Source organism: Monopterus albus, unplaced genomic scaffold (assembly GCF_001952655.1).
Source record: "Monopterus albus unplaced genomic scaffold, M_albus_1.0 scaffold29.1, whole genome shotgun sequence".
Lineage (NCBI taxonomy): Eukaryota > Metazoa > Chordata > Actinopteri > Synbranchiformes > Synbranchidae > Monopterus > Monopterus albus.
Window position 1 is genome coordinate 2,351,833 of NW_018127909.1, and position 21,664 is coordinate 2,373,496.

The following is a 21,664-nucleotide window of genomic DNA, read 5'->3' on the forward strand; positions in this document are numbered from 1 at the left end:
ATAAACGTCATACTGTGAACCTGGGTGGGAGCAGCACAAAAAAGTATTTTAAAAAAAGCTAATACTTATGTTGCTGTAGAGAGAAAGATAACTTATTATTTGTAAAGGTTATAATCAAGACCAATGAGAACATCATAAGTTTACCTATTATCATAGGTGTACTATTAAAAGAGAAGTTTAACATTTAGGGAATTAAATGTCAGCCAATCCCAGTTGATACTGGGCAACACCCTGGGTAGGTCTCCAGTCTATCAATGGGTTGACATAGACAAACAATCACACGTACTCACACTCACTCCTATGGGCAATTTAGAGTCTCCAGTCAACCTAAGCTGCATGTCTTTGGACTGTGGGAGGAAGCTGGAGTATGTGGAGAGAACCCACGCAGACACAAGGAGAACATGAAAACCCCACACAGAAAGGCCTCGGGTCAGCCAGGACTCAAACCCAGAACCTTGTTGTTGTGAGATGAGAGTACTAACCACTGTGCTGCTGTGCCACCCACTCATACAGCAGTTGATTAGCTTAGCCCTGAAACGAAACAGGGAAATCACTAGCATGGCTCTGTCCCAAAGTAACAAAATCTAACTAAAAATGTGACTTAGGAGAAAGATATTTGGTAATTACTTTCCGAGTCAGTACTAGTATACAGATTTTGTAACAGTTTACCCATTTCTAGTTTTCAGTAACCAGCTGCTGCTTTATATTTATTGTACAGATCTGAGTGCAATGTTTATCTTTTAATCTAAATCTCATCAAGAACCCAAGTAAATGTTTGTTGAACTGTTGATCAGTTCCTTCAAAATGCTAATATAATGTAGTTAAATGAGGAATAAACCTTTTTTTCTTTTACAGCATTTTTCATTTTAAAGAAAAAAAAAGGCCATGACAGGTTTGACTAATTTACAGCTCTTTTATTTAAAGTGCTACTCTCCCATGTCCCATCTCCCATTTCTTGGTCACTTGCCTTTTTCCCACTATCCTTTCTGCTGTCTGTTACTATGTTCTTCACTGCCCCAAATGTACAAACCACCATGTATTTGAGTTATTACACTAATTTGCTCTCTGTTTATCTTTGTGCAGGTTTTGAAGCTGTGGCAGAGGCAGATAGAGTGCACGTCATGGTTTGCTTTCATAAAGCTTTAAATTGAACATATATATATTTGTGGGGACTTGTACATTAAGTACACTTCATCAGGACACTTCAGAGGTGAAACCTTTCCATTTAACTCACCCTCAAACAGATTTAAACACAGGTAGTGAAAACAAATAGTTTTACTCACTTGCACCTGAAAGTAAGTTCCTGCTCTAAAGTGATTTTCATGCATTGGGAAAGCACAGGGCCAGTTCAATTCATTTTATGCAACTCTTCAACTAGTGCATGAAGAGTGATTACACAAATGACTTCACACATGCATGCATTTGCAGCAGCTCTTGTATCATCAACTGCAACTTCCACGGACCCTCTAACATCCTTTAATTAACCTCCTTTTATGAGCCAGGCTTTAACACTTTGAATAAATGTGAAATATACTCTTATTAGGATAGGAGTTGTGGGTGGAAAAGATTTTGAGAACTTAATGAGATTATATGGTCCAGTCACTCTGAAACCAGATGAACAATGTTTTATAATTCCATATACACATGGTTGATGGGACAGTGTTGATGTCTGACACAGACTTTATTTATTTGAGGGTCAGGAGGAGTGTACATTAAAGAAGGATAGCATGCAAGATTGAGAAATAAAGCACACATAGTTGATGACAACAGCTGAAGAGCATTGTGGATAGCTGTTAACATGAGTATTTGACAACTAATCAATGTTTGTAATGATGAAATGCACAGACTGACAGCGGATTAACCCTGTGTCCTCACTAAAGTTAGATGTCATTTCATTTAATGATGCTAACAACAGTCTTTTAAGCTGATTAGAAAAAGTGTGATTATCTATAGATAAACCAGTTATACAACATACTATAATGTTATTTTGTGAGCTTTAGAGGTGGTGGAGGGCTTCCCTCAGCTGACACAGTCCCTTCACAAAACCAGGTTAATCCTTGTCTGTTTGGAAACTGCACAACCATTGCACACAACTCCAACTCCCTGTATTTGCACACTATAATTTTCCCCGACTCTTCCTTAATTCTCTAGGTACCTTCACTTCTCCCTTGAGTGCCTAGTCACTTTTCCAGCTAATATAGACATTCACAGACAGACTCAACAACTGTCCAAATTACCATTAACTCTACTTAAAGCTCAGACTCCTTCACACACTGAGAAGAAGGGGAAAGAGAAAAGCCTTGTCTCCTTATGATGCAAGTCAACTCAGTTGACCTTGTTGTGTATATACAGTTAGAAAAGAGGATAGGCAAATTTATATTGCCAAGTCAAGCGCTCACAAAAAATGATAACATAGGTATTGTTCCTGCAGACCTCAGTTCCTTCAATACGTCTGTTAGCCTTAAGACATTCAGCACACAGTATAATCTTGCTATAAGAATGTTAAAAAGAGTAAGAGTATGGTGTCAACCTTTATACTTGACAATCAGGTTTTCATAGTATCACTGCTGTAGTTCTAACTGGGGACCCAGATTGGGTGCCCAAGAGCTTTTTTTTTTTATTAAAAGAATCACAAATCAGACATGCAGTCATCTGGACAGACTGATATCACTGGCTAGATTCTTCATTCTTCAGAGGATCCCAGATGAGGTTTCATTCCAGATTTGCCAATCATGGTGGACAGCTAATTTTATATACTTGGCCATCTTTTTAATCATTCATTTGTCTGGGTGATTACTGACATCTCCCTGTGGTGTGACAAACTCAGAAGACATTTATTTCCACGTAAATTACAGAATTATTGAATTTAACTGAATTGATCATCACATCCTGATATACTCCCACCTCAGCCAGCCACTTTGGGCTCCTGTTTTCTACTTGGCCAGTTAAATCAGGGCCCAAAATGTTCAGTCCAAGAGCAATCCTCTTTTGAAGTGTAACATTAGGCCTATCAGCTAACAGGGGTTTGTGTGTCCTTCTGACCCATCTACTTGTTGAATTATATGAGCTTTCAGGTGAATATGCAAGCCTAATGAAAACAGGACACTGTTTACTACTGTACATAGGTCTTCATTGGCTACTCATAGGGCAGTAAAGTCAAACACATTACCTTTAGCAACTGGCCTATGCTACCTTAGGAAGTTAACAAGCTAAACACAATCCAGCACACCTACACATGTTAAATTTGTTTATGGTAGATATTACATGATTATGCATTAAAGGATCATTAAATAGTTTTTCTTAAATAAATGCTCTGTGCCTTATCAAACATTCAAAGCTCCATTTTCCTGCACGCACAAGCAAGCGTTAAGTTGAACACAGTTTCAATGCAATTTCCAGTTTGTTTTTGCCTCTGGATTGATTTCTTTGGCAATTTCCTGGCACCAAACCAAAATATTTCAATCAATGACGGGGAAACACAGAAGCTGAGGCAGAGATTATAATCTCAAAATGTAAAGGATTTGTGGCTGTGCCCACTCTGTGCAGCTCTTATTGATGATTGGATGATTGGTCTGCTGGAAGCCAGCGCCAACCACTTCCTTTCCCGTTACCGATAATCAGGCTGTGTTCCATTTGCCCATACTGGTGTGCCACTTGTTATGTAGCAGCAAGGGTGGGGAAACTCAGTTAAATCGAGTGCAGGCAACACATGAGACGGCAATATGATGCTGATCTTCATTAACAGTTAATGGTAATTCCAGAAAATAGGCTATTCTTTCATATTCAGCAACATGATGTCTCTGCCCTTGAACACAAATTGAACGGCCTATATTGCCAACTAAATACTTTCCCAAAGAGCCCAAACACCATTTTAATATCAAGTGTGATTTTATGGGATTTATTAAATTGAATCAGGATTTTACACAGTCTACATCAAGAAATGAATTTTCAAGGTCAGTCTAATTCAAATGTCCTATCTGGGGCTCAAAGTTTTGGGCTGCTTGGATGATATGGTGCCCACATTATATGACAACAAACAGACATTGTATCTGGTTAGACTGACAACAGCAAGTATGTATATACTGTATATATGTTTGTGTGTGTGTCCTCGGTGAAGTGTATCAGTCTGTGCGGTGGCTTCCAGCTGCAGCGAAATCACTGAAACTTTTATTGTGGCCATCCTAATGCACACCTGTGAGGTGGATAGATTATCTTGGCAAAGGGAGAGGTGCTCACTAACACAAATTTAGACAGATTTATGAACAATATTTGAGAGAAATAGGCCTTTTGTGTACATAAAAAAAGTCATAGATCTTTGAGTTCAGCTCATGAAAAATGGGGACAAACACAAAAGTGTTGTGCTTATAATTTTGTTCAGTGTATATTTTATTTATAATGCTTCTTAAAATCACATCCTTGATGAAACATAAATATTAGGTGTAAAGATTGAATGCTACCTACTGTAAATGTGCAAAACTGTATCAAAAATAAAGGAACATTGTGCACAGTAAGTAGTGCTAACTACTAAATGTACATTTCAGCCAACATGGGGTTCACCGTTTCCTTTCTGGCCATTATAAAGGGATATGACATTTAAATATTTTACAGTTTTGAAGTCAGACTGGCATAAAAGAGAGTCCACAGATGGCATCTATGTCCGCTCACAGTCCATTGGTTAACTGTAACAGCATGAATTCAATTTCATTGACTGTCTCTACAGCACTCATGCACTGAACATTGTTGTATGTTGTACATTGTTACTTTCATTCCTTGCTGGTTTCTCTTAAAATGGCCAAGTGCCATATCTGAGAAGTCTCTGTGAGTTCAGCTACCTGCTTAAAAGGGGGAATTCACACATGGTGTGCTGCTGAAGCTCAGAGGGGGCACTCGGGTGGTGAGAAGCGACAAGGTTTCACAGAAAAGACATAAGGTCATCTAGTAATCCTTGTTGCATGTGGTCGCTACAGATTAAAGCAGAAAGTGTTTTTGTACAAAACACTAAAACACAAAGCATTTAGCATGATACAAAATTGCTGCATTATGTACCAAATCTGCTGGGGTGATGCTCCTTCAGAATACATAAAAAAAAAAAAACCTCACATGAACAAATATTGCCTTTCTTTCATCACTGGCTGATCGTACTTCTTCATTGTGTAAGTAGTGCCCAAGTAGATGAATTCTGAAATACTCAAAAGATAAATGCACTGTATATTTATTTACAAAAAGCCACACTAAATATAAAGTTTGGCACAAGGAATGAAGGTAAAGAGAGCAGTTGCAAGACCCTTACACAAACTACTTCATGGCTTAATAAACCTAGGGATGTCATACATTTATAAAGAGTTAAACTATAAATGTCTGATGTCACAGTTGTAACTTTATTGGTCATGATAAAACTTTCTCTTTTTACATTTATAGATTTATACATTCTGAGACTTATCTTAAAAAAGGAACAGACTTCAGCGGACAGTCAGGACTGCAGAGAAGATCATCAGTGCAAGCCTGCCCTCCATGGAGGACCTGTACACCTCACGGGTCAAAAGGAGGGCAGAGATCACTGCAGACCCCTCACACCCTGGATATAATCTGTTTGAACTCTTCCCCTCCAGAGGGCGTTACAGGTCACTGTGCACCAAGACAACCAGGCACAAGGACAGTTTCTTCCCCCAGGCCGTCACTCTGATTAGCACTTAACCCATGAGAGTATAACTGGACAATAACCCTCAGTGCAATAGTGGTAAATATACATTGTACATATAGATCTGTGGAATCCAGACTGTGTGTGTAGATATATATATATATATATATATATATATATATATACGGTGAGGAACTGAAGTATTTGAACACCCTGCGATTTTGCAAGTTCTCCCACTTAGAAATCATGGACGGGTCTGAAATTTACATTGTAGGTGCATTCCCACTCTGAGAGACAGAATTTTAAAAACAATTTCAGGAAATCACATTGTATGATTTTTAAAGAATTTATTTGTCTTGCACTGCTGAACATAAGTATTTGAACACCTGAGAAAATCAGTGTTAATATTTGGTACAGAAACCTTTGTTTGCAATTACAGAGGTCAAACGTTTCCTGTTCTTGACCAGGTTTGCACACACTGCAACAGGGATTTTGGCCCACTCCTCCACACAGATCTCCTCTAAATCTGTCAGGTTTCGGGGCTGTCACTGAGCAATGCAGAGTTTAAGCTCAGGTAAATAATGTGGTGCAGCAGGGAAACAGATGAAAAGCGCATTAATGTGAGTTTCTACGTCATTAACTACTGCAACCACCTACAGTACGTGACACACTATGTGCAGCGCTAGCTAGGAGAACCACCGTGACAAGGAAAAACCACATTAACCCTTATATGTACAGATATCACTGACAAATATGTGAAGGGAAAGGTTTGGTTTTGAAGTACTATTGTTACTTCACATAGTAGTAGCAGGGAGGTTTGTGCATCACAGTTCTTATCATGTCAGGATTTTTAATGATAGCGTTTCCTCTCTCTTCTCACAGAGAGAAGTGATCCGCTTTATGTGAAGTCTTTGGACACAGCTTCAATGAAATTGGGAGCTGACATGAGGATGGTGAAGGTACAGATGATGGAGAAGAGCGAGAAGGCCACCAGACATAACCTATCCACCACCGCTGCTGCAAACTTCCACTCACTGCAGATCGCCTCTCCCTCATCCTGCTCTCGGAAGCGCCTGGCAATGTACTGCACTTCCTCCAGGATCTGGGAAATTTCTGGAACTTGATCGAGCAGGAAAGTCTGCCGCGTCTGCTCTGAGTGGATGTCGTGCAGGGAGGAGCCATTAGGATGGCCGCTTCCTCCACCGCCACTGCTGCACACACCCGAATCAATGCTCGGTGGGAAAGCAGGGTTGTCTGTGCCCATTGAGTGGTGACCAAAGTACAGGTTCATGCTTCCATTGGTCGTGGTCGACTGGGTGGATGCCTTGCCTTGTATGGTGCTCATCTGAATGCTGCTGGTGCTGGTGTGGTGAGGAGGAGGGTGAGAATATTTGTAGGCTGTGGGGGTACTGGAGCTCACAGCTGTTCTGCTTTCCTCTCCAGGCTTCTTCATGCGGAGGAACCAGGCACACCAGTTAAGGAGGATGACTCGAACCTGGATAAAGACATGAGATTAAGCAGGAAATGGAGGGGAAAGAGGTAAGAAAGGGAAGAGAGATTATGGTGGATTATAGACAAAGAAATGAATGGTGAAATGAAAAAGAAAGGCAGAGGCAAAGAGGAGAAAAACAGAACTTTTAGTCACCAATCTTAGTTCTGCCAATGTTACATTTTGTCAAATTTCTTTAGGGGATAATACACAATGTGCCATAGGCTCCCAGGAAAATGATGTATGGCCTGAAGCTGTGGAGGTTTCCATTGGTTTCCACATTGGTTCTTGATACAGTAGATGTGTGGTATAAAGTGGATAATTTTTCTTATGATGAAGTACTTTTTCATATTTGATTTATATTTTGAGGGGCCAGTATTTTACTGAAAGCTGTGTCAACCTTATAACTAAATTATAGAGTGCGCAGATGCCACAAAATTACCACACTGTAAATGAGGATATTGATTATTATTGATGTATGATTCAAGTATAAAGGTGATTCAGCACTAATTAATTTTAATGCATGCAATTCTTGCCATCACCATCGAAGCATAGCACCACGGTAATCACTTTAATGCAAAGATCACCAAAACACAATGTCTCCTGATCATGTCAGTTGGCTTAAAGCAATAAATAAGAAGAACATTCTTCCCACACAGTTTGCATGTGAAACGGCATTTTTCATTGAGGCTACAGATCATATGGTAAATTTATGTCAAAAACAAAACGAGGCAGCTTAGGTTTTGTTTTAAGGGTCGCAGTCAGTCCTCTCTTTGTGGCGCATGCAAGGCACTTGGTTTTCTATCTCACATGTGTAAAGCAGAAAATAAAATAGGTAATTAATGTATGATCATAGCACTCAGGAATATAAAGGTGGCTGTGCATATTCACACAGGAGGGTCTCTCTCTGTCTATCCCCTTGCTGCTGTCCATGCCTCAGTGGTGCTGAAGTACACACACCTCTGGTTCTTATCAATAGGAATAACGATAAAAAAGCTAAATCACATGCTTTATAAATGTTGTATCTGTCATTTAGTCTGACCATGAAAAACTTGGGGGGAAAGGTGAGCCCCCAGAAGCTGTTATAGTTTGCATACTGAGTAGCATACGAATATACTGTAAATTGAGCAGTTATATGGAATTAATGCATAGCCTAGGGCAGAATGATCTATTTTCCACGTTTGCATTGAGAATTAGTTATTGGGTTTCACTTACCCATCTAGGCATTTTCCCTCCATGGGGGTCATGGTGGTGAAACTGTAGGACCAGGACTGTTACCACCACAGACAAGCCGACAATCATCATGGTGCTAGCAAAGTACTGAGCTGAAAAGGAAAATAAAACAGTATAACTTTGCATAGAAGGAATACTTTTTAATAAACAAAAATAATAGTCCAGGGCAGGGGTGCCCACACTTTTTCACTTTTCAAATGACCAAGTCAAAATAATCGACCTACAGTAAAAATACTACACACGCACAAAATATATGTATGAGTGAGTGTCGTAGTTTTTATGAACAGTCTGAAAGTGCCGCTCCACATTTCCCTTCTTCGGAATAGTGATAGTAAATTGGTAGATCAAGCAAACGCATTTCGAATATAATATCGCGAAAAAAAGTCCTTCTCCCATTCCGTATGGAATGTTTTCGGTTTCTTACTTGATTCAGCTCCCCCACTCATTTTATACCCTTTAGTAGAAATTAATTCGAAGGCTGACAAGGTAGTTCGCTCACTGGATGACACAAAAGACACACGGGTTTTCTCCTTGCAGCTGAAACATATATTCGCTTTCCCACCTTTCGTTAAATTGCCTTCCTTTTCCATCAACCTTTCTCTTCTTGGACATTTTGGGATTAATTGTAGGTATTTCTCATTTCCACTTGTTGGGAAGTTGCTGGTTAAATGCCGAAGGCTGAATACTGCCACCTAGTGGCGAGATGCCAATACTTTGCGCGTCCCGAAATTGACGTGCATTGTGGGAGATGTAGTTTAAGCTCAGTGCAGTTTTCAATTAGTATAGACTTTTATTTTAAGACAACCATACGCATTTTAAGCTTTCGAGGGCCACATAAAATGATCCGGGAGCCTTGAGTTTGACACCTATACTGTATACATTTCCATGTCAGACTATAACTGGACCTATATGAAAACCTGTCAGAGTGAATGTTTAGAAGCATCTATCAGTTCTGCTCCATCTGTGATGTGTTAATACATCTAGTCCAATAAAAGCAAGTTTGCTAATGGATTCATTTTGCATCACTAAGCTGCCAAATGAAGCAGAGCAGCTTCTCTGTTCGTAGCCTCCTCTCCCTTAGCATGGCTGACTGCTTTCTGTCTTCTGGTCCATATCAATATGGCCTCATACAATGCAGCTCTATTTTTATCCTGCACTCGGCATCATTCCCACATCCTTCATCGGCAACTGCCCTGCCCCTCCCCCCTCAGCTACAACATATTGATCAGTCCCTGCAATGAACACTGTCTGCTATGCAACGCCCTGTGGTGTGAATATCTCAGCAGTAAGTTATCCATCTGTTCTTTTGACATGGCAACCTATCATGACCAACTGCTTGCTGGGTAAATGATTCTTTGTTATCAGCCTGTCTGACAAGATACAGTGCAAACAGTTAATAAGGACAGATCTCTACACTGACACACCAACCATGCTATAGCACTCTGTAGCCTGTACAAGTCTGGTTTAATGTATAGTCTTAAAGGACTAGTTTAACCTTTCAGGGACACACCTTTGTTGCTGAGAGTTAGATAAGAAGATTCATTTCTAGTTTTATTTATTTACCTTTGGACAGAGACAGATGTTTACCTAAGCTATTTAGATTAGCTAAGCTCTCTATATATTTGCCACACATATTCTCATCCAAATCTGGGCAATAACGTTTGTAAGCAGTTTAAGTTTTGAATGTTATTTACCCTTTTTATGAGTAAATGTCACACATCTATCACAAATAGGTGTTGAAAAATATCCCTTGATCATTTTGTGATCTGAGTTAACTGTTTTTTTTTCATCATTTTCAAAGGTGGAAGTTTCACACAATTCCATAATCACTGAAATGAGCAATAATTAGCGCAGAAAAGTGTCTTACCAATCAAAGGAACAGAGTCTGAAGTGGCTGGCATGATCTCTGCTACCAGTAACATGAACACTGTTAGAGACAGCAGCACTGTGATGCCTGGAAAAAGACAGATGAACAGAAACACAAATGAAAAATGTTTTGATCACAGTCTAGTTTTCTCTTACATGGTGACTCGAGAGAACTCAAATGCAGCTGGTTGCTTCACTGGATTTATTTTGGTATATTCAGTCTGTTTTTCTTCTTAGTTAAATACAGTATTTACTCTGAACCTGTCTCACTAAATGGCATTTTTAAACAAGCTGGCATTTAAAGGTCCAATTGATCATCTTTTCTGTGTTTATAATGGAGTTTTTATTCATCTTCTAGTGAACTGAATCCGTAATAATGCGAGAGAATGTCTCTGTGTGTATGTCCTCCTCCATACCAAGCGATATCTTCTCTCCAGAGTCAGCAGGGAGCAGGAAGACCAGAAGAGCCAGGCCAGAGATGAGCACACAGGGGACGAGCAGGTTGAGGCCATAGTAAAGCGTCCTGCGGCGCATGGTGACTGTGAACGTCACATCAGGGTAAGGTTCTTTACAGCACTCGTAGTACAGCTCATTACGCTTAGCTGGCACACCTGCAGAAGAAATGAGGAGGTGGGAACATGTAAGTTAGAGGTCAAAAACACAGAATTATAGAATAATGGTCCAGCTCCCAGTCCTGATAGGATGAATCATTTTCAAAGACATTAAAAAATAAGCCATTACTGTGCAACTGTGGCTGCTGAATAAAATTTTATTGTCATCGTGTCCACGAGCGGGCTTGGCAGACATCGACCTATTCTCATCCAAATCAGAGCAATAAAGTAGGTAAGAAAGTGCAAGTTTTATCATTACCAATAAATTCTATAGTGGTCCTATTTAAATGTGGTTCAAAGAGGAGATTTGTGAACAGGTCAGTAGTTGAAAGGGGAAGAAAATGTGGCAGTGAGAAAATTAAATAATAAATGCTCCTGTGTCTCACTGTCAGTATGCTTTTAACCAAACTAATACCTTTTACTAAAAGCAGACGTGTTTCTTCATATATACTGGGCTGTACTGTAGGTTATCCGTTTCTCCCAAGTCACACAAAAATGCTGAAGAACCTGAAGGTAAAATTCCAGACTGTAACTAAGCACAGACATACTGTAATGTAGGACATGATGTGATTTAGATTAGGACAAACATAATCTTTAAGTAACCATGAAAGTAACCTTGCCCCTGAAAAACAGCAAATATGTCTTTGCCTAAATTAGTTCTGTACATAAAACTGTATTTTTGTTATTTAAAATAATAACCTATTCATCTGTTTCACCTAATCTAACACTGTTATCTAAACAGACAGATGGACACACTGTAGGTCAAGAAGTTCAGTCTCAGGTCCTAGACTTCATGCTATGCACTGACCTGGCTAATTGTAATTAGGGCGGGCAAGAGAGCTAATTAGTGGAATCACTGAGCTCAGTGCTTTTTCTTGCTTGGACAGTGTGCAAGATCATCAAGGGGTAAGAAAATATAGCGTCCCTGAGCTTTTGTTGAACTTGGCAACAGTCAGCAGTGAGTGATTTTTAGACCACAAGTACTATTTTAAATCCACGAGTGTCTGGTAACCAACGCCAGCTCTTTAGAATGGGTGTATTGTGGTCATATGTGTTTGTTTTGTATCGAATTTAAGACCCAAGTTACTTAGGACAAGGAAAAACCCTGTGCCGTTCTGTCACAGGGCTGATTATTCCTGAGTCAGATGACCATTCACATGAATCTGAACTTCACAACCTTGAAATTTTGTGTCAAATTCAAATTACTCTCAAAACCAATCCTAAATTACCATAAATGGCTAATCTCTTGTTGTTGTATATTCACATGTACTCAACTAATCTGTCTGGTACAGTACAACAGCTCAGCAACAAAAAACAATATAATCTTGGACCGATTAAATTCAAATAAGTATTTAAAAAAACAAAACAAGAGCCACTGTGTATTAAGGTGATTAGTAAACTTTACTTTGATAGATTTCACACACAGCTTTATCTTTTGCCCTTGATTACGGCAACTACCTCAGAACTTATAACTCTGAGGCTGTGGGAGAGAGGAAAGGAAGGTCACTTGTGACTCACATTCAACAATCAGTGCTGAGTAAAAATCAGCCTAAAGTGCAGTGAATTAGCTTATGGCTCCAGCATCATTGTATAGCTGTTTAAATATATGTTTATGTGTTTAGGGATTCTGAATGAAGCCTTAGTACATAATCAGCAACATATTCAAAATATGCAACTCATTTTAGGGTGAAATGCAACAAAAACACTTGATTTTAGCTCAGAGTGTATGTGAGTGAAAACAGTGTTCATCCATCCATACTGCTTATTCCTGAATAGGGTCATGGGGGGTCTGGAGCCTATTCCAGCTGACACTGGGCGAGAGGTGGGGTACACCCTGCACAGGTTGCCAGTCTATCACAGGGCCAACATGTAGACAAACAACCACAAACACCCACACTCACTCCTACAGGCAGTTTAGAGTCACCAGTCAACCTAAGCTGCATGTCTTTGGACTGTGGTAGGAAGCCAGAGTACCTGGAGAGAACCCACACAGGCACAGGGAGAACATGCAGACTCCACACAGAAAGGCCCCGGGTCAACCAGGGCTCAAACCTTCTTCCTGTGAGGCGACAGTGCTCACATTGTGGGACTGAAACCTATTTATACACTCAAACTATGGGTGCTTAGTCTCCCTTGTGGGGAACAGAAGCTGGTCCGTATCATATAAATCATTGAATATTAGAGTGACAACTTGGTTTAAGGTTTGGGTAATTCTCCAGAAAATGAATGGAAGTCGGGTAAAGTCCCCACAAGAAATGAAAAGAAATGTGTGAGTGTGTGTTCATGTACACTGGTATGAGCTCCGAGGAACCAGGACAGCGTGTGTTCTTGGCCACCTTGCTGCCTGACTGTGCATGAATTTAGTGAACCATTACTGGGCCAGCTGTCACCACACACCCATGGCTCTCCCTCTGTTCTCCCAGCCAGATGGGTGCACTCACTTTGTGTGAGTGTGAATTCTTATGCCAGTCCTCTGATTAACACACAGAACTAGGTTAGAGATGATGGGAGACCTTTATTTGCATGTGGAGAGAGAGGATGGCAAAAAAGAGAAAAACAAAACAGAAAGAAGGAGTCAGTATGTTTTATTACCTTGTCATTCTCTCTCTTTCATCCCTCTCTCTTTTGTTTCTTGGGAGGAGAGAGACAAATTGAGAGGCAGTGTGGTGAGTTTGAGAAGAGAGAACCAAGAGTGAAACCAGGAATGTAAAGAATATGAAGCTACTGAAAAGGGGGAAAATCCCACTGCTGTTTTCAGTCATGCTGCTATGATGTGCCTATCAACAAAATAGTTTCCCCAAAACAATGGGAGTCACTCATTCCTTAGTAATGATTTTCAGAGTTCTCAGTTTTTATTGACTCTAGACCATGGCTGCATGGTATGGAGTACAAAGAAAATATGCTGTATATTCATAGCACCCAGCAGGATTGCAATACACTATTAACTACTGGTGCTTCATTTCCAAATTACTTTTGGCTTATCTGACTGTAAAAACAAAATAAATGTACACTTAATTTAAATTTAATTTAAACTTTTCCATCTCACTGGTTATGCTTGCATTCTTACATTCAAACAAAATGGTTGTCAGTAGCTTGTTGGGTAACAACAGGGTTGGTCAAAGCATTACAATTGTTTATATAGCAAAATAAAAGACGTATGCAAGTAGATACGAGGTCTGATTTTTCTTTATAAATTGTATTTGTATAACCAAATAGTCTTGGACTCCAGGAGTTCATGAGCAGGAACAAGCTGTGGAAACTGTGGGCTAAGCAGCAGCAAGTGATTCTCCAGGCTGTCTGCAGTACTCTTTAAACAGGACTGACTGACAGGAACATGTCAGTGAGAATGGCATCTTACAAGGAAGTTGACATGACTGAAACACCTGCTGTCAGAGCCGTGTGACAATGACTGGATGTCTAATGCCATGGAATCATTACATTACGAGTTTGGGCTTTTCATATATATAAATATTCAGGCTGTGCATCATCTTATCGTCATGTTTTTGTGTCATTTATACATTGATTATTGTACTCAGTCTATTTAAAGTCGATAGATAATTTGTTAACAACATCCTCTTTTCAGTAAAACCCATATGTTATAAACAAGCTATGTAGCTCAGTACCTTTCCTTACTATAACTACACAGAAACAGTAAGGAGAGTCATATCTCTGATTTCCTTTTACTTTGTTTTACTGTTCTTCTTCTTACCTACAAGATCCCATTCCCCATTGGGTATGTACGTAGAGATGTCCACATCCATCATCTGGAGGTCCAGCAGCCAGCCATTGTGAGTCCAGGAGCCAAACTTCAGGTCACACTTCTGCACGTCAAATGGGAACCACCGTACATCAATGTAACAGGTGCTCTTCAGAATGCCTGGAGAGGAATGTTGGGGTAAGTTACTTTTGGCACTGAACACTTGCTTTATTTTGACATGTGCTTTGACTTAACCAGTACCAACTGTATAAAAACCCTTAAAAACAGCCAAATATGAGTTGACACAGAGGGTCTTTTCTTTTGTCAGTGATTTCATGACAGTCCTGGCAATATTTCAAACATAAGAGTGAGACTAGGATGAGGACAATGTGCCAGATGCCCAAAGACATACAGTATCTGATGCTTTACCACAAAATATAGTGTAGAAGTCAAAGTACATGATTACAGAGGAAAACATGTGCAACAAGTATTTACAACTGTCAAGGGACAGAAAAATGAAACCAATAAGATAAGATGCAAGTTCAGCTATATTGATTTTAAAAGAATTTCTTGTGCCACTATGCAGTAAGTGACAGTGATGAGAACGTTGATGACAATGGTAATGATATTTATGATGATAGTGCTAAAGACATTTGCTTAAGACGACGATGATCTTAACAGTAGTGATGTGAAGGGGTGATGCTGATGCTGATGCTGGTCAGGTTATGGTAACAACAACCATAAATAATGATCGTTCAAATAATACTGCAAAATTAACAACAGTGACAAATGATGTACAGTATGAAATATGTAATGTGGTGAAAAAAGAAGACAAAGAATATCTTAGAGATCACACCTGGAGGGAGGTACTGGCAGTATCCTGAAGCATTAACCAACACATTTGTATGGAACGTAGCATCAAACCTCTCATCAGCACTGCAGGGAGACAAAGGTGGATAATGTAAACACAGTAATGAAGCATTTAAAGTCGAAAAAATAAGTAAATAGGAACATTTCTAGAGAAAGAGCCAGAAAGGAGAATAAAAGAACAAGGGGTTATGAAGTTGATTGAGGGTGAAATACAAAAGTAGACAGATAAAAAGAGAAACAATAAACAGAAGAAGAGAAGAAAGGTGCCAGAGAGGCAGAGGCAAGTGGGATTAGTGTAGATCCAGACAGACCGTGTTTAATTTTCTGATCATCCTAAACAAACATTGTTGTCTGCTATTGAGATGTCCTTCAAACAGACAGGGATTATGTACACTCAGAAACCAAAGTATTCACATCACAACCAGAAGATTACACATTTCACACTATAACAAAAGGCACAGGATAATTACAACATTTGAATTTTTCTTTCAAAGAATAAGACCAAAGGACTTTACATATCTGAAAACAGAAATTCTTGGAATCTTTTATGCTAGATATAAAGCACATTCATTGCAATAAAAAGAAGCATGTCAGAATTACGACAATTCTGACCTGGGTAACTGAATGTTTTCTAAGGCACAAATTCAAAAGCCCCTAAGAGAAGCAGTCATTTTTCTAGTATTTGTTAAATAAAAGGCACTCAGAGAGCATGTTCCTCCACTGAGGCCTCTACTTTTGTTGTTTCAATAATACAAAATGTTAAGAATGTTTATACATGGAGTAACAGGCAACTATAGTAACTGACTGTGGGCGTCCATGAATTTTGGAAAATGCCTAAATCCTGTCAAGAAATTTCAGGACTGTGTAAAAGAACAAATGATGCAAAATCATTCTTGTGAAGTTATTATGCTGAATACTGGAACAGAGATAAACAAATGTTTCCTATGATGGCTACACACTATTTGTTTATTTGTATATTTTTGGATAATGTCACCACCATAAAAACACTGCATGATGTACACTGTACACTGAATGCATCTCATTTTGAACAATAACCACTTATATGGTGACTCATCCAAAGCCAGGCAATAGCCAGACTCACACAATCATCACTTATTATCCATTCATACATTTCTGCCACTTACAGCATGAGACTTTCTCCCTCACACAGGGAGGAAGTGAGTGCCATGCTTAAACTCTTCCAGTAGGCTATTTTGTTGGACAAGCACAACATAAATTTAAGCAAAATGTTCTGGGACTTTGCCCAGGAGGCTGAACAGGACAAGGCTTTACTCAATACTAATTTATGGCTGCACATCAATAATCTAAATCTAATCACTTTTTTCACTTAGCAGAAGTTGAGAAGACACAGAGGCTGGGAAAATAGTTTGGAACAGCTGTAACTGCTCTTACACTTTGCTGGTAATAAATTAGCACAATTAGTATTCAGCCTTGTTATGGTATTTGAATTACATGTACTTAACATACATTAACTGAGTGGGAAAGTATTTGAAATGAAAAAGGTTTGATTTTTCATTCTCACAACCATCAAAACAAAAAAACAATTGCAAGGTATGACTAACACGATAGTGATTCTTTTCAATTAATGTTCAGACAATGACTGGGAAAGCAATTTTTCAAAATGGTTGGGTGAAACATTTAAAAAGGAAGATTTATACCATGACTAAATAATTAAAAAGCATGCATGGACATCACAGGAGATTCCTGATGCATATTATTAATCACATCTTAATCAGATAAGCAGAACATGTTTCAAAAAGGTCATTTGCTATGTGAAAAAGATAAGGGCAGAATGAAAGGACTGAATCACCCTTTAGCCTGCAAGAATTATATTTAATTCTTGTAAAAAAAAAACATTGCTACTAATGTTACAACATTAGCATAATCAAAATGCTGATAAAAAGACAACATTGTACAATGTAGCCTGATAAGTGAAACCATCTCAACATATAAAGAAAGGAGCCTGACAGAGAGATGCTTGCATTATTCATATATAACCATAATGAAAGCGGAAAACTTGTGTTTGACCTGCTAATTGCTTCTTAAACATAAACAAGTCAGCCTTCCTCACAGGCCTTCACAGGTCCAATCAGTTCTGAGAAACTGATCCTGGAATCTGAGTCGGGTTAGATCCAAATTCTGTTTAGTCTAATCAGGTCAGGTGTGTCAATATGTAAATAAAATGTCAGAAAGAGATTCTGGCAATCTGAAAAGCAGTTTGTTTCAACTCTCCGTGCATTGCTTCAGGTACCAGGGATACAGAAAATACTATACACAACATCAAGTTTGTCTGACAGGCTTATCATAGCCTGAAACAACACTGTGACACAGGTTTACAGCTGTATAAAGTTTAAATTTTTCTTTCCTAGTGATGATCATACAATAAACATTAGACAGTAGAAAGTAATTCACCAGAAATGTATGTCCCTGTAAATTATCGGTCACCAGGTTCAATCTTTGCTAGACCACCACTTGTGTATATGTTGAATCTTCTCTTCAAGCCTTTATACTATTTATATAGATAACATTCACAATTACTTCACTTCAAATTGTATGCCTTTTACAGTTTTTTTTACTATATTTACATAGTAGTGGGTCTCCTATCATTGAGGCCACCATGTTGAGCTGCTGTTTTTTTACAGTAGCTTGAATTTCACATTTTCACTTGGAAGTAGGAGCTTGGATTAAGATTGGTTGGAAGATGGAAAGAAGTAACAGAAAAGAGAGAACAGGAAGAAGCACGGTTGTGAGTTTAAGAACTATAATTCTAATGAATAAACCCATCCAAGAAGGTGATGGGTTGGCCTACAGACGGGAGGTTGAACAGCTGGCCCTGTGGTGTGGTCACAACAACCTGAAAGAGCACCCCCCACCCTGCTCAGCAGCACTGCATCAGTAGTAGAGTCCTTCAAGTTCCTGGGCTCCACTGCCTCCCGGGACCTGAAGTGGATGTCCAACATCAGGAAGGCACAGCAGAGGATGTACTTCCTGTGCCAGCTCAGGAAGTTCAACCTGCCCCAGGAGCTGCTGATACAGTTCTACAGAGGAATCATTGAGTCTGTTCTCTGCTCATCCATTTCTGTCCTGTTTGGTTCAGCAACCAAACTGGGCTGCCATTAGCTTTTGCTTGGTCAAGTCAGCCATACTTGTTTTTTCGAGTGTCCTACATTTATGGTAATGACTGTGAAACGGCTGTGAGGGTTGTTTAACACGATCTATGAAAGCTATGCTGAACATTGCAGTCTGTAACCTCACCTGGATATTGCTAAATCTCACATACTGCACCTTTAATTTCCCTGAATCAGTAAAGGTTTATCCTATTTAGTAGTTCTAATCTCTTTACTTGATTTCTTGCTTCATTAAAATAAAAATGAATGATTTTGCTCATAATTTATATTGCATGCCTAAAGAATGTCAGTTTCAGTCTGAGTCTGTGCCAGGACTATATTGTTGTTATTGTTAGTGATTGCTGATTCTCACTGTAAGCTGCTTAATGTTCTGTTTTACCCCTGTTAGATAGCCAAACCCCTCCTTTCGCCCTCACACACAGGCTAGAAATCTGTCACTATTTCCACCCATAAAGGAAATGCTCATTCACCTTGAAGGTAGCACTGAAAAGTCAACACCATCAATCAGCTTCAGCTCTGCCTTGCATCATGTTGTCTTGTCCCCATTACATTTGGGATTCTTTAGAAGTATGTGTGTAAAGAAAAAGAGTGTATGACATGAGAAGGATTGATGCATTAAAAACTTCTTACTCCTTTGTTAAATACCCTCTGTTGGAGCTTAATGGTTTAAAAATGGTCAACAATCACACAACCTCTCTCCCCAGTGCCTGTTAAAATCAGCAATACTACAAAAAACGCAGTTTGAGTCACATAAACAACAGAAGCGCCATTAAAATGATTTATGTTTAGTGAGAGAGGTTCTCATCCAAGTAATACTGTCTTCCATCAGTTTGCTGTGTGAAACTGTACTGAATATTTTCACTGCAATAACAGACTGTACTATATCTGATTTTTTTTCACTTACTGCATTTTATCTATTTTATATATATATCTTAGTGTTGCAGGCTCAGAACTAAATAATGGGATCTTCCAGAGCAAAAGAACTTCAAGATAGAAAACAGCACATTTTTTCTGCAAGATAAGCGTATTTTTGCTATTCTTTCTTTCATATTATCCCTTTGGACCCACTGTTTCATAATAACAATTCTCCTATAAAATGAAGAGGACTATCAATTAAATATAAACATAAAATAGAAAACTACTTACAGAAATCCAAAGCAAGAATAAATAGTTCTGAAATAATTACAGACTATTTGGCATTACGATGCAAAACTAATCTAGAGGTACCCAAGATTAAGCAATAAATGGCTGGAAATGAGCATGCCATGGACACTTTAAACTAACTAACTCTTTTTACACATATGGGCCATATGTTTTCACTGGATGTAGAGAAGCACATCGGGTATTGCCTTTTTTGTATGTCACAGCTGTTTATCTACTGAGTAAATGCTCTTTATGAATTGTACAATGAATGTAATAAATGTCTAGTAAGCAGCTTGTGTTTGAGGAAAATACTGGTGCCACAGAAAAGGTTGAAACACAAATGGCTCACACATAATCAAATAGAACCAAGATCAAGTCACCCACTGGTAAACCAGGCAGGTTCAGACCGCATTGTCACCTTGCAACTCAATTTCTTTGTAGCTCTGCTATCTAGCTGAGCCTGCAGCGGCACAATAGGAAAGAGGTTTACTTAGACTGACCTCTAAATTAAAGAAACATACGGGCTGTTGAAGTGAAAGATTATTCTCCTTTTACTGTGAAAGTCCCAGTCTTTGACACTGGCATGAAATGAAATGAGCTCAGACCGATGAAGGTTTCCACTTAGATCTGTAGAGCTCAATATAAAAGTGAACCATGGCTGTATGATGATGATAAGGGCCTGAAATTCTGGACTAGAAACAGTCTAAATAAATGAAGGGATATATATATTTGCTGTATTTGCTATTGCTATTTCACAATAGTATATTTGTTGACATGTTCAGCCACCTGATGTAATGTTTTACTTCTCCAATTCCTGCAATGCTACCCATTACAGGCAACTGATGCAAAGCATCCTGGGCGTTATGGTGCAAGTCCTCCCAGAGGGAATCAGCATAGCCTTCTTATTAGACACAGCTGTAATCAAGAGTGAAAGTTCATCTGGGGAATATTTCTGTCCACTATGTCATTAGGTAAACAGAGCTCAGGCCATCTACAGTATCTGAGCAGAGGAAAATGGTGTAAAGAGAAGAAGACAAAAAGAGAAAGAAAGGACAGCAAAAAGAATAAAGATTAAAATAGTGAGAGTATGCAAAATAGAAAGGAAGAAAAGCAATGACAGAACAACCACTGTGCTGATTACCAACAAAAATGAGCTTTCATCATATAAAAGTCAGTATACAGTATACTAGTATATTACTGAATTGCTGTAACCACTGAAATTCATAAGAGTAAAACTACACTATGGAAGTAGCTTTAGATGCAGAGTACTGAATGGTGACATCCTACGTGCCTATGGGATAGCACTTATAGTTGGCCAGTAACGTCTATTGTTAGTGCCCAATTCTGATGTGGCATTATAAAATATTTTATATAATTTCAGTGAACTGGCTTGTGATCTTTTTTGTATTGCTACTATAACTGTCAAATAGTTGATTGAATATTTGTAGCTGCAATAGGTTATAAATTAGTTGACTGACAGGAAATAAACAACATCAATTTCAATAATTAATTTATCATTTCAGTCATTTGTCAACTTGGAATTATAAAGTTCTGTCTAACTTATGGCAGCATTTGTTGTAGGCTTAGGTATTAATAAACCTACATTTTGAAAAAGGAAAGGTTGAATCTCAAGAATCAATCTATAATTTGGCTCGATAAGACTCGAGTTGGAAAGCACCACTCATAATGTACACAGGAGTTCCAGCCAACCAATGATCTGATGTGTTCCATGCTTCTGAGCTTCTAACTTTATCTGTGTCTGTTTATAACTTGTATAGCAGACATGACAGTGATTACAACTGGAGCTCAGACACTGACAGTTAATGATCCAAGCAAAAGGGAGTTCTAGCTGCTTCCAAAGTCTCGCATATGATTGTTCCAACATCCTCTACCCTGGTCGACCAAGGACCAAGGCTGTTTGGAGTCTCTTATATTGGGTCTGGGAACCAAGGAGCCAGAAGCAAGAGG

The 21,664-nt window shown here is 38.9% G+C and overlaps 1 protein-coding gene across 1 annotated transcript in view; it reads right to left on the bottom strand.

Moving 5' to 3' along the window:
• Positions 1-6,109: 6,109 nt before the first annotated feature.
• The window catches only part of chrna8 (cholinergic receptor, nicotinic, alpha 8), a 61,362-nt gene continuing 45,807 nt past the window's right edge, over positions 6,110-21,664 (bottom strand). Inside the window, exons 5-10 of the mRNA XM_020596129.1 lie at positions 15,391-15,470; positions 14,547-14,714; positions 10,643-10,837; positions 10,228-10,314; positions 8,343-8,452; positions 6,110-7,133 (exon numbers count right to left, since the gene is read on the bottom strand). Coding sequence (XP_020451785.1) covers positions 6,537-7,133; positions 8,343-8,452; positions 10,228-10,314; positions 10,643-10,837; positions 14,547-14,714; positions 15,391-15,470 — 1,237 coding nt within the window. The 3' untranslated portion in view covers positions 6,110-6,536. The remainder of the gene's footprint in view (positions 7,134-8,342; positions 8,453-10,227; positions 10,315-10,642; positions 10,838-14,546; positions 14,715-15,390; positions 15,471-21,664) is intronic.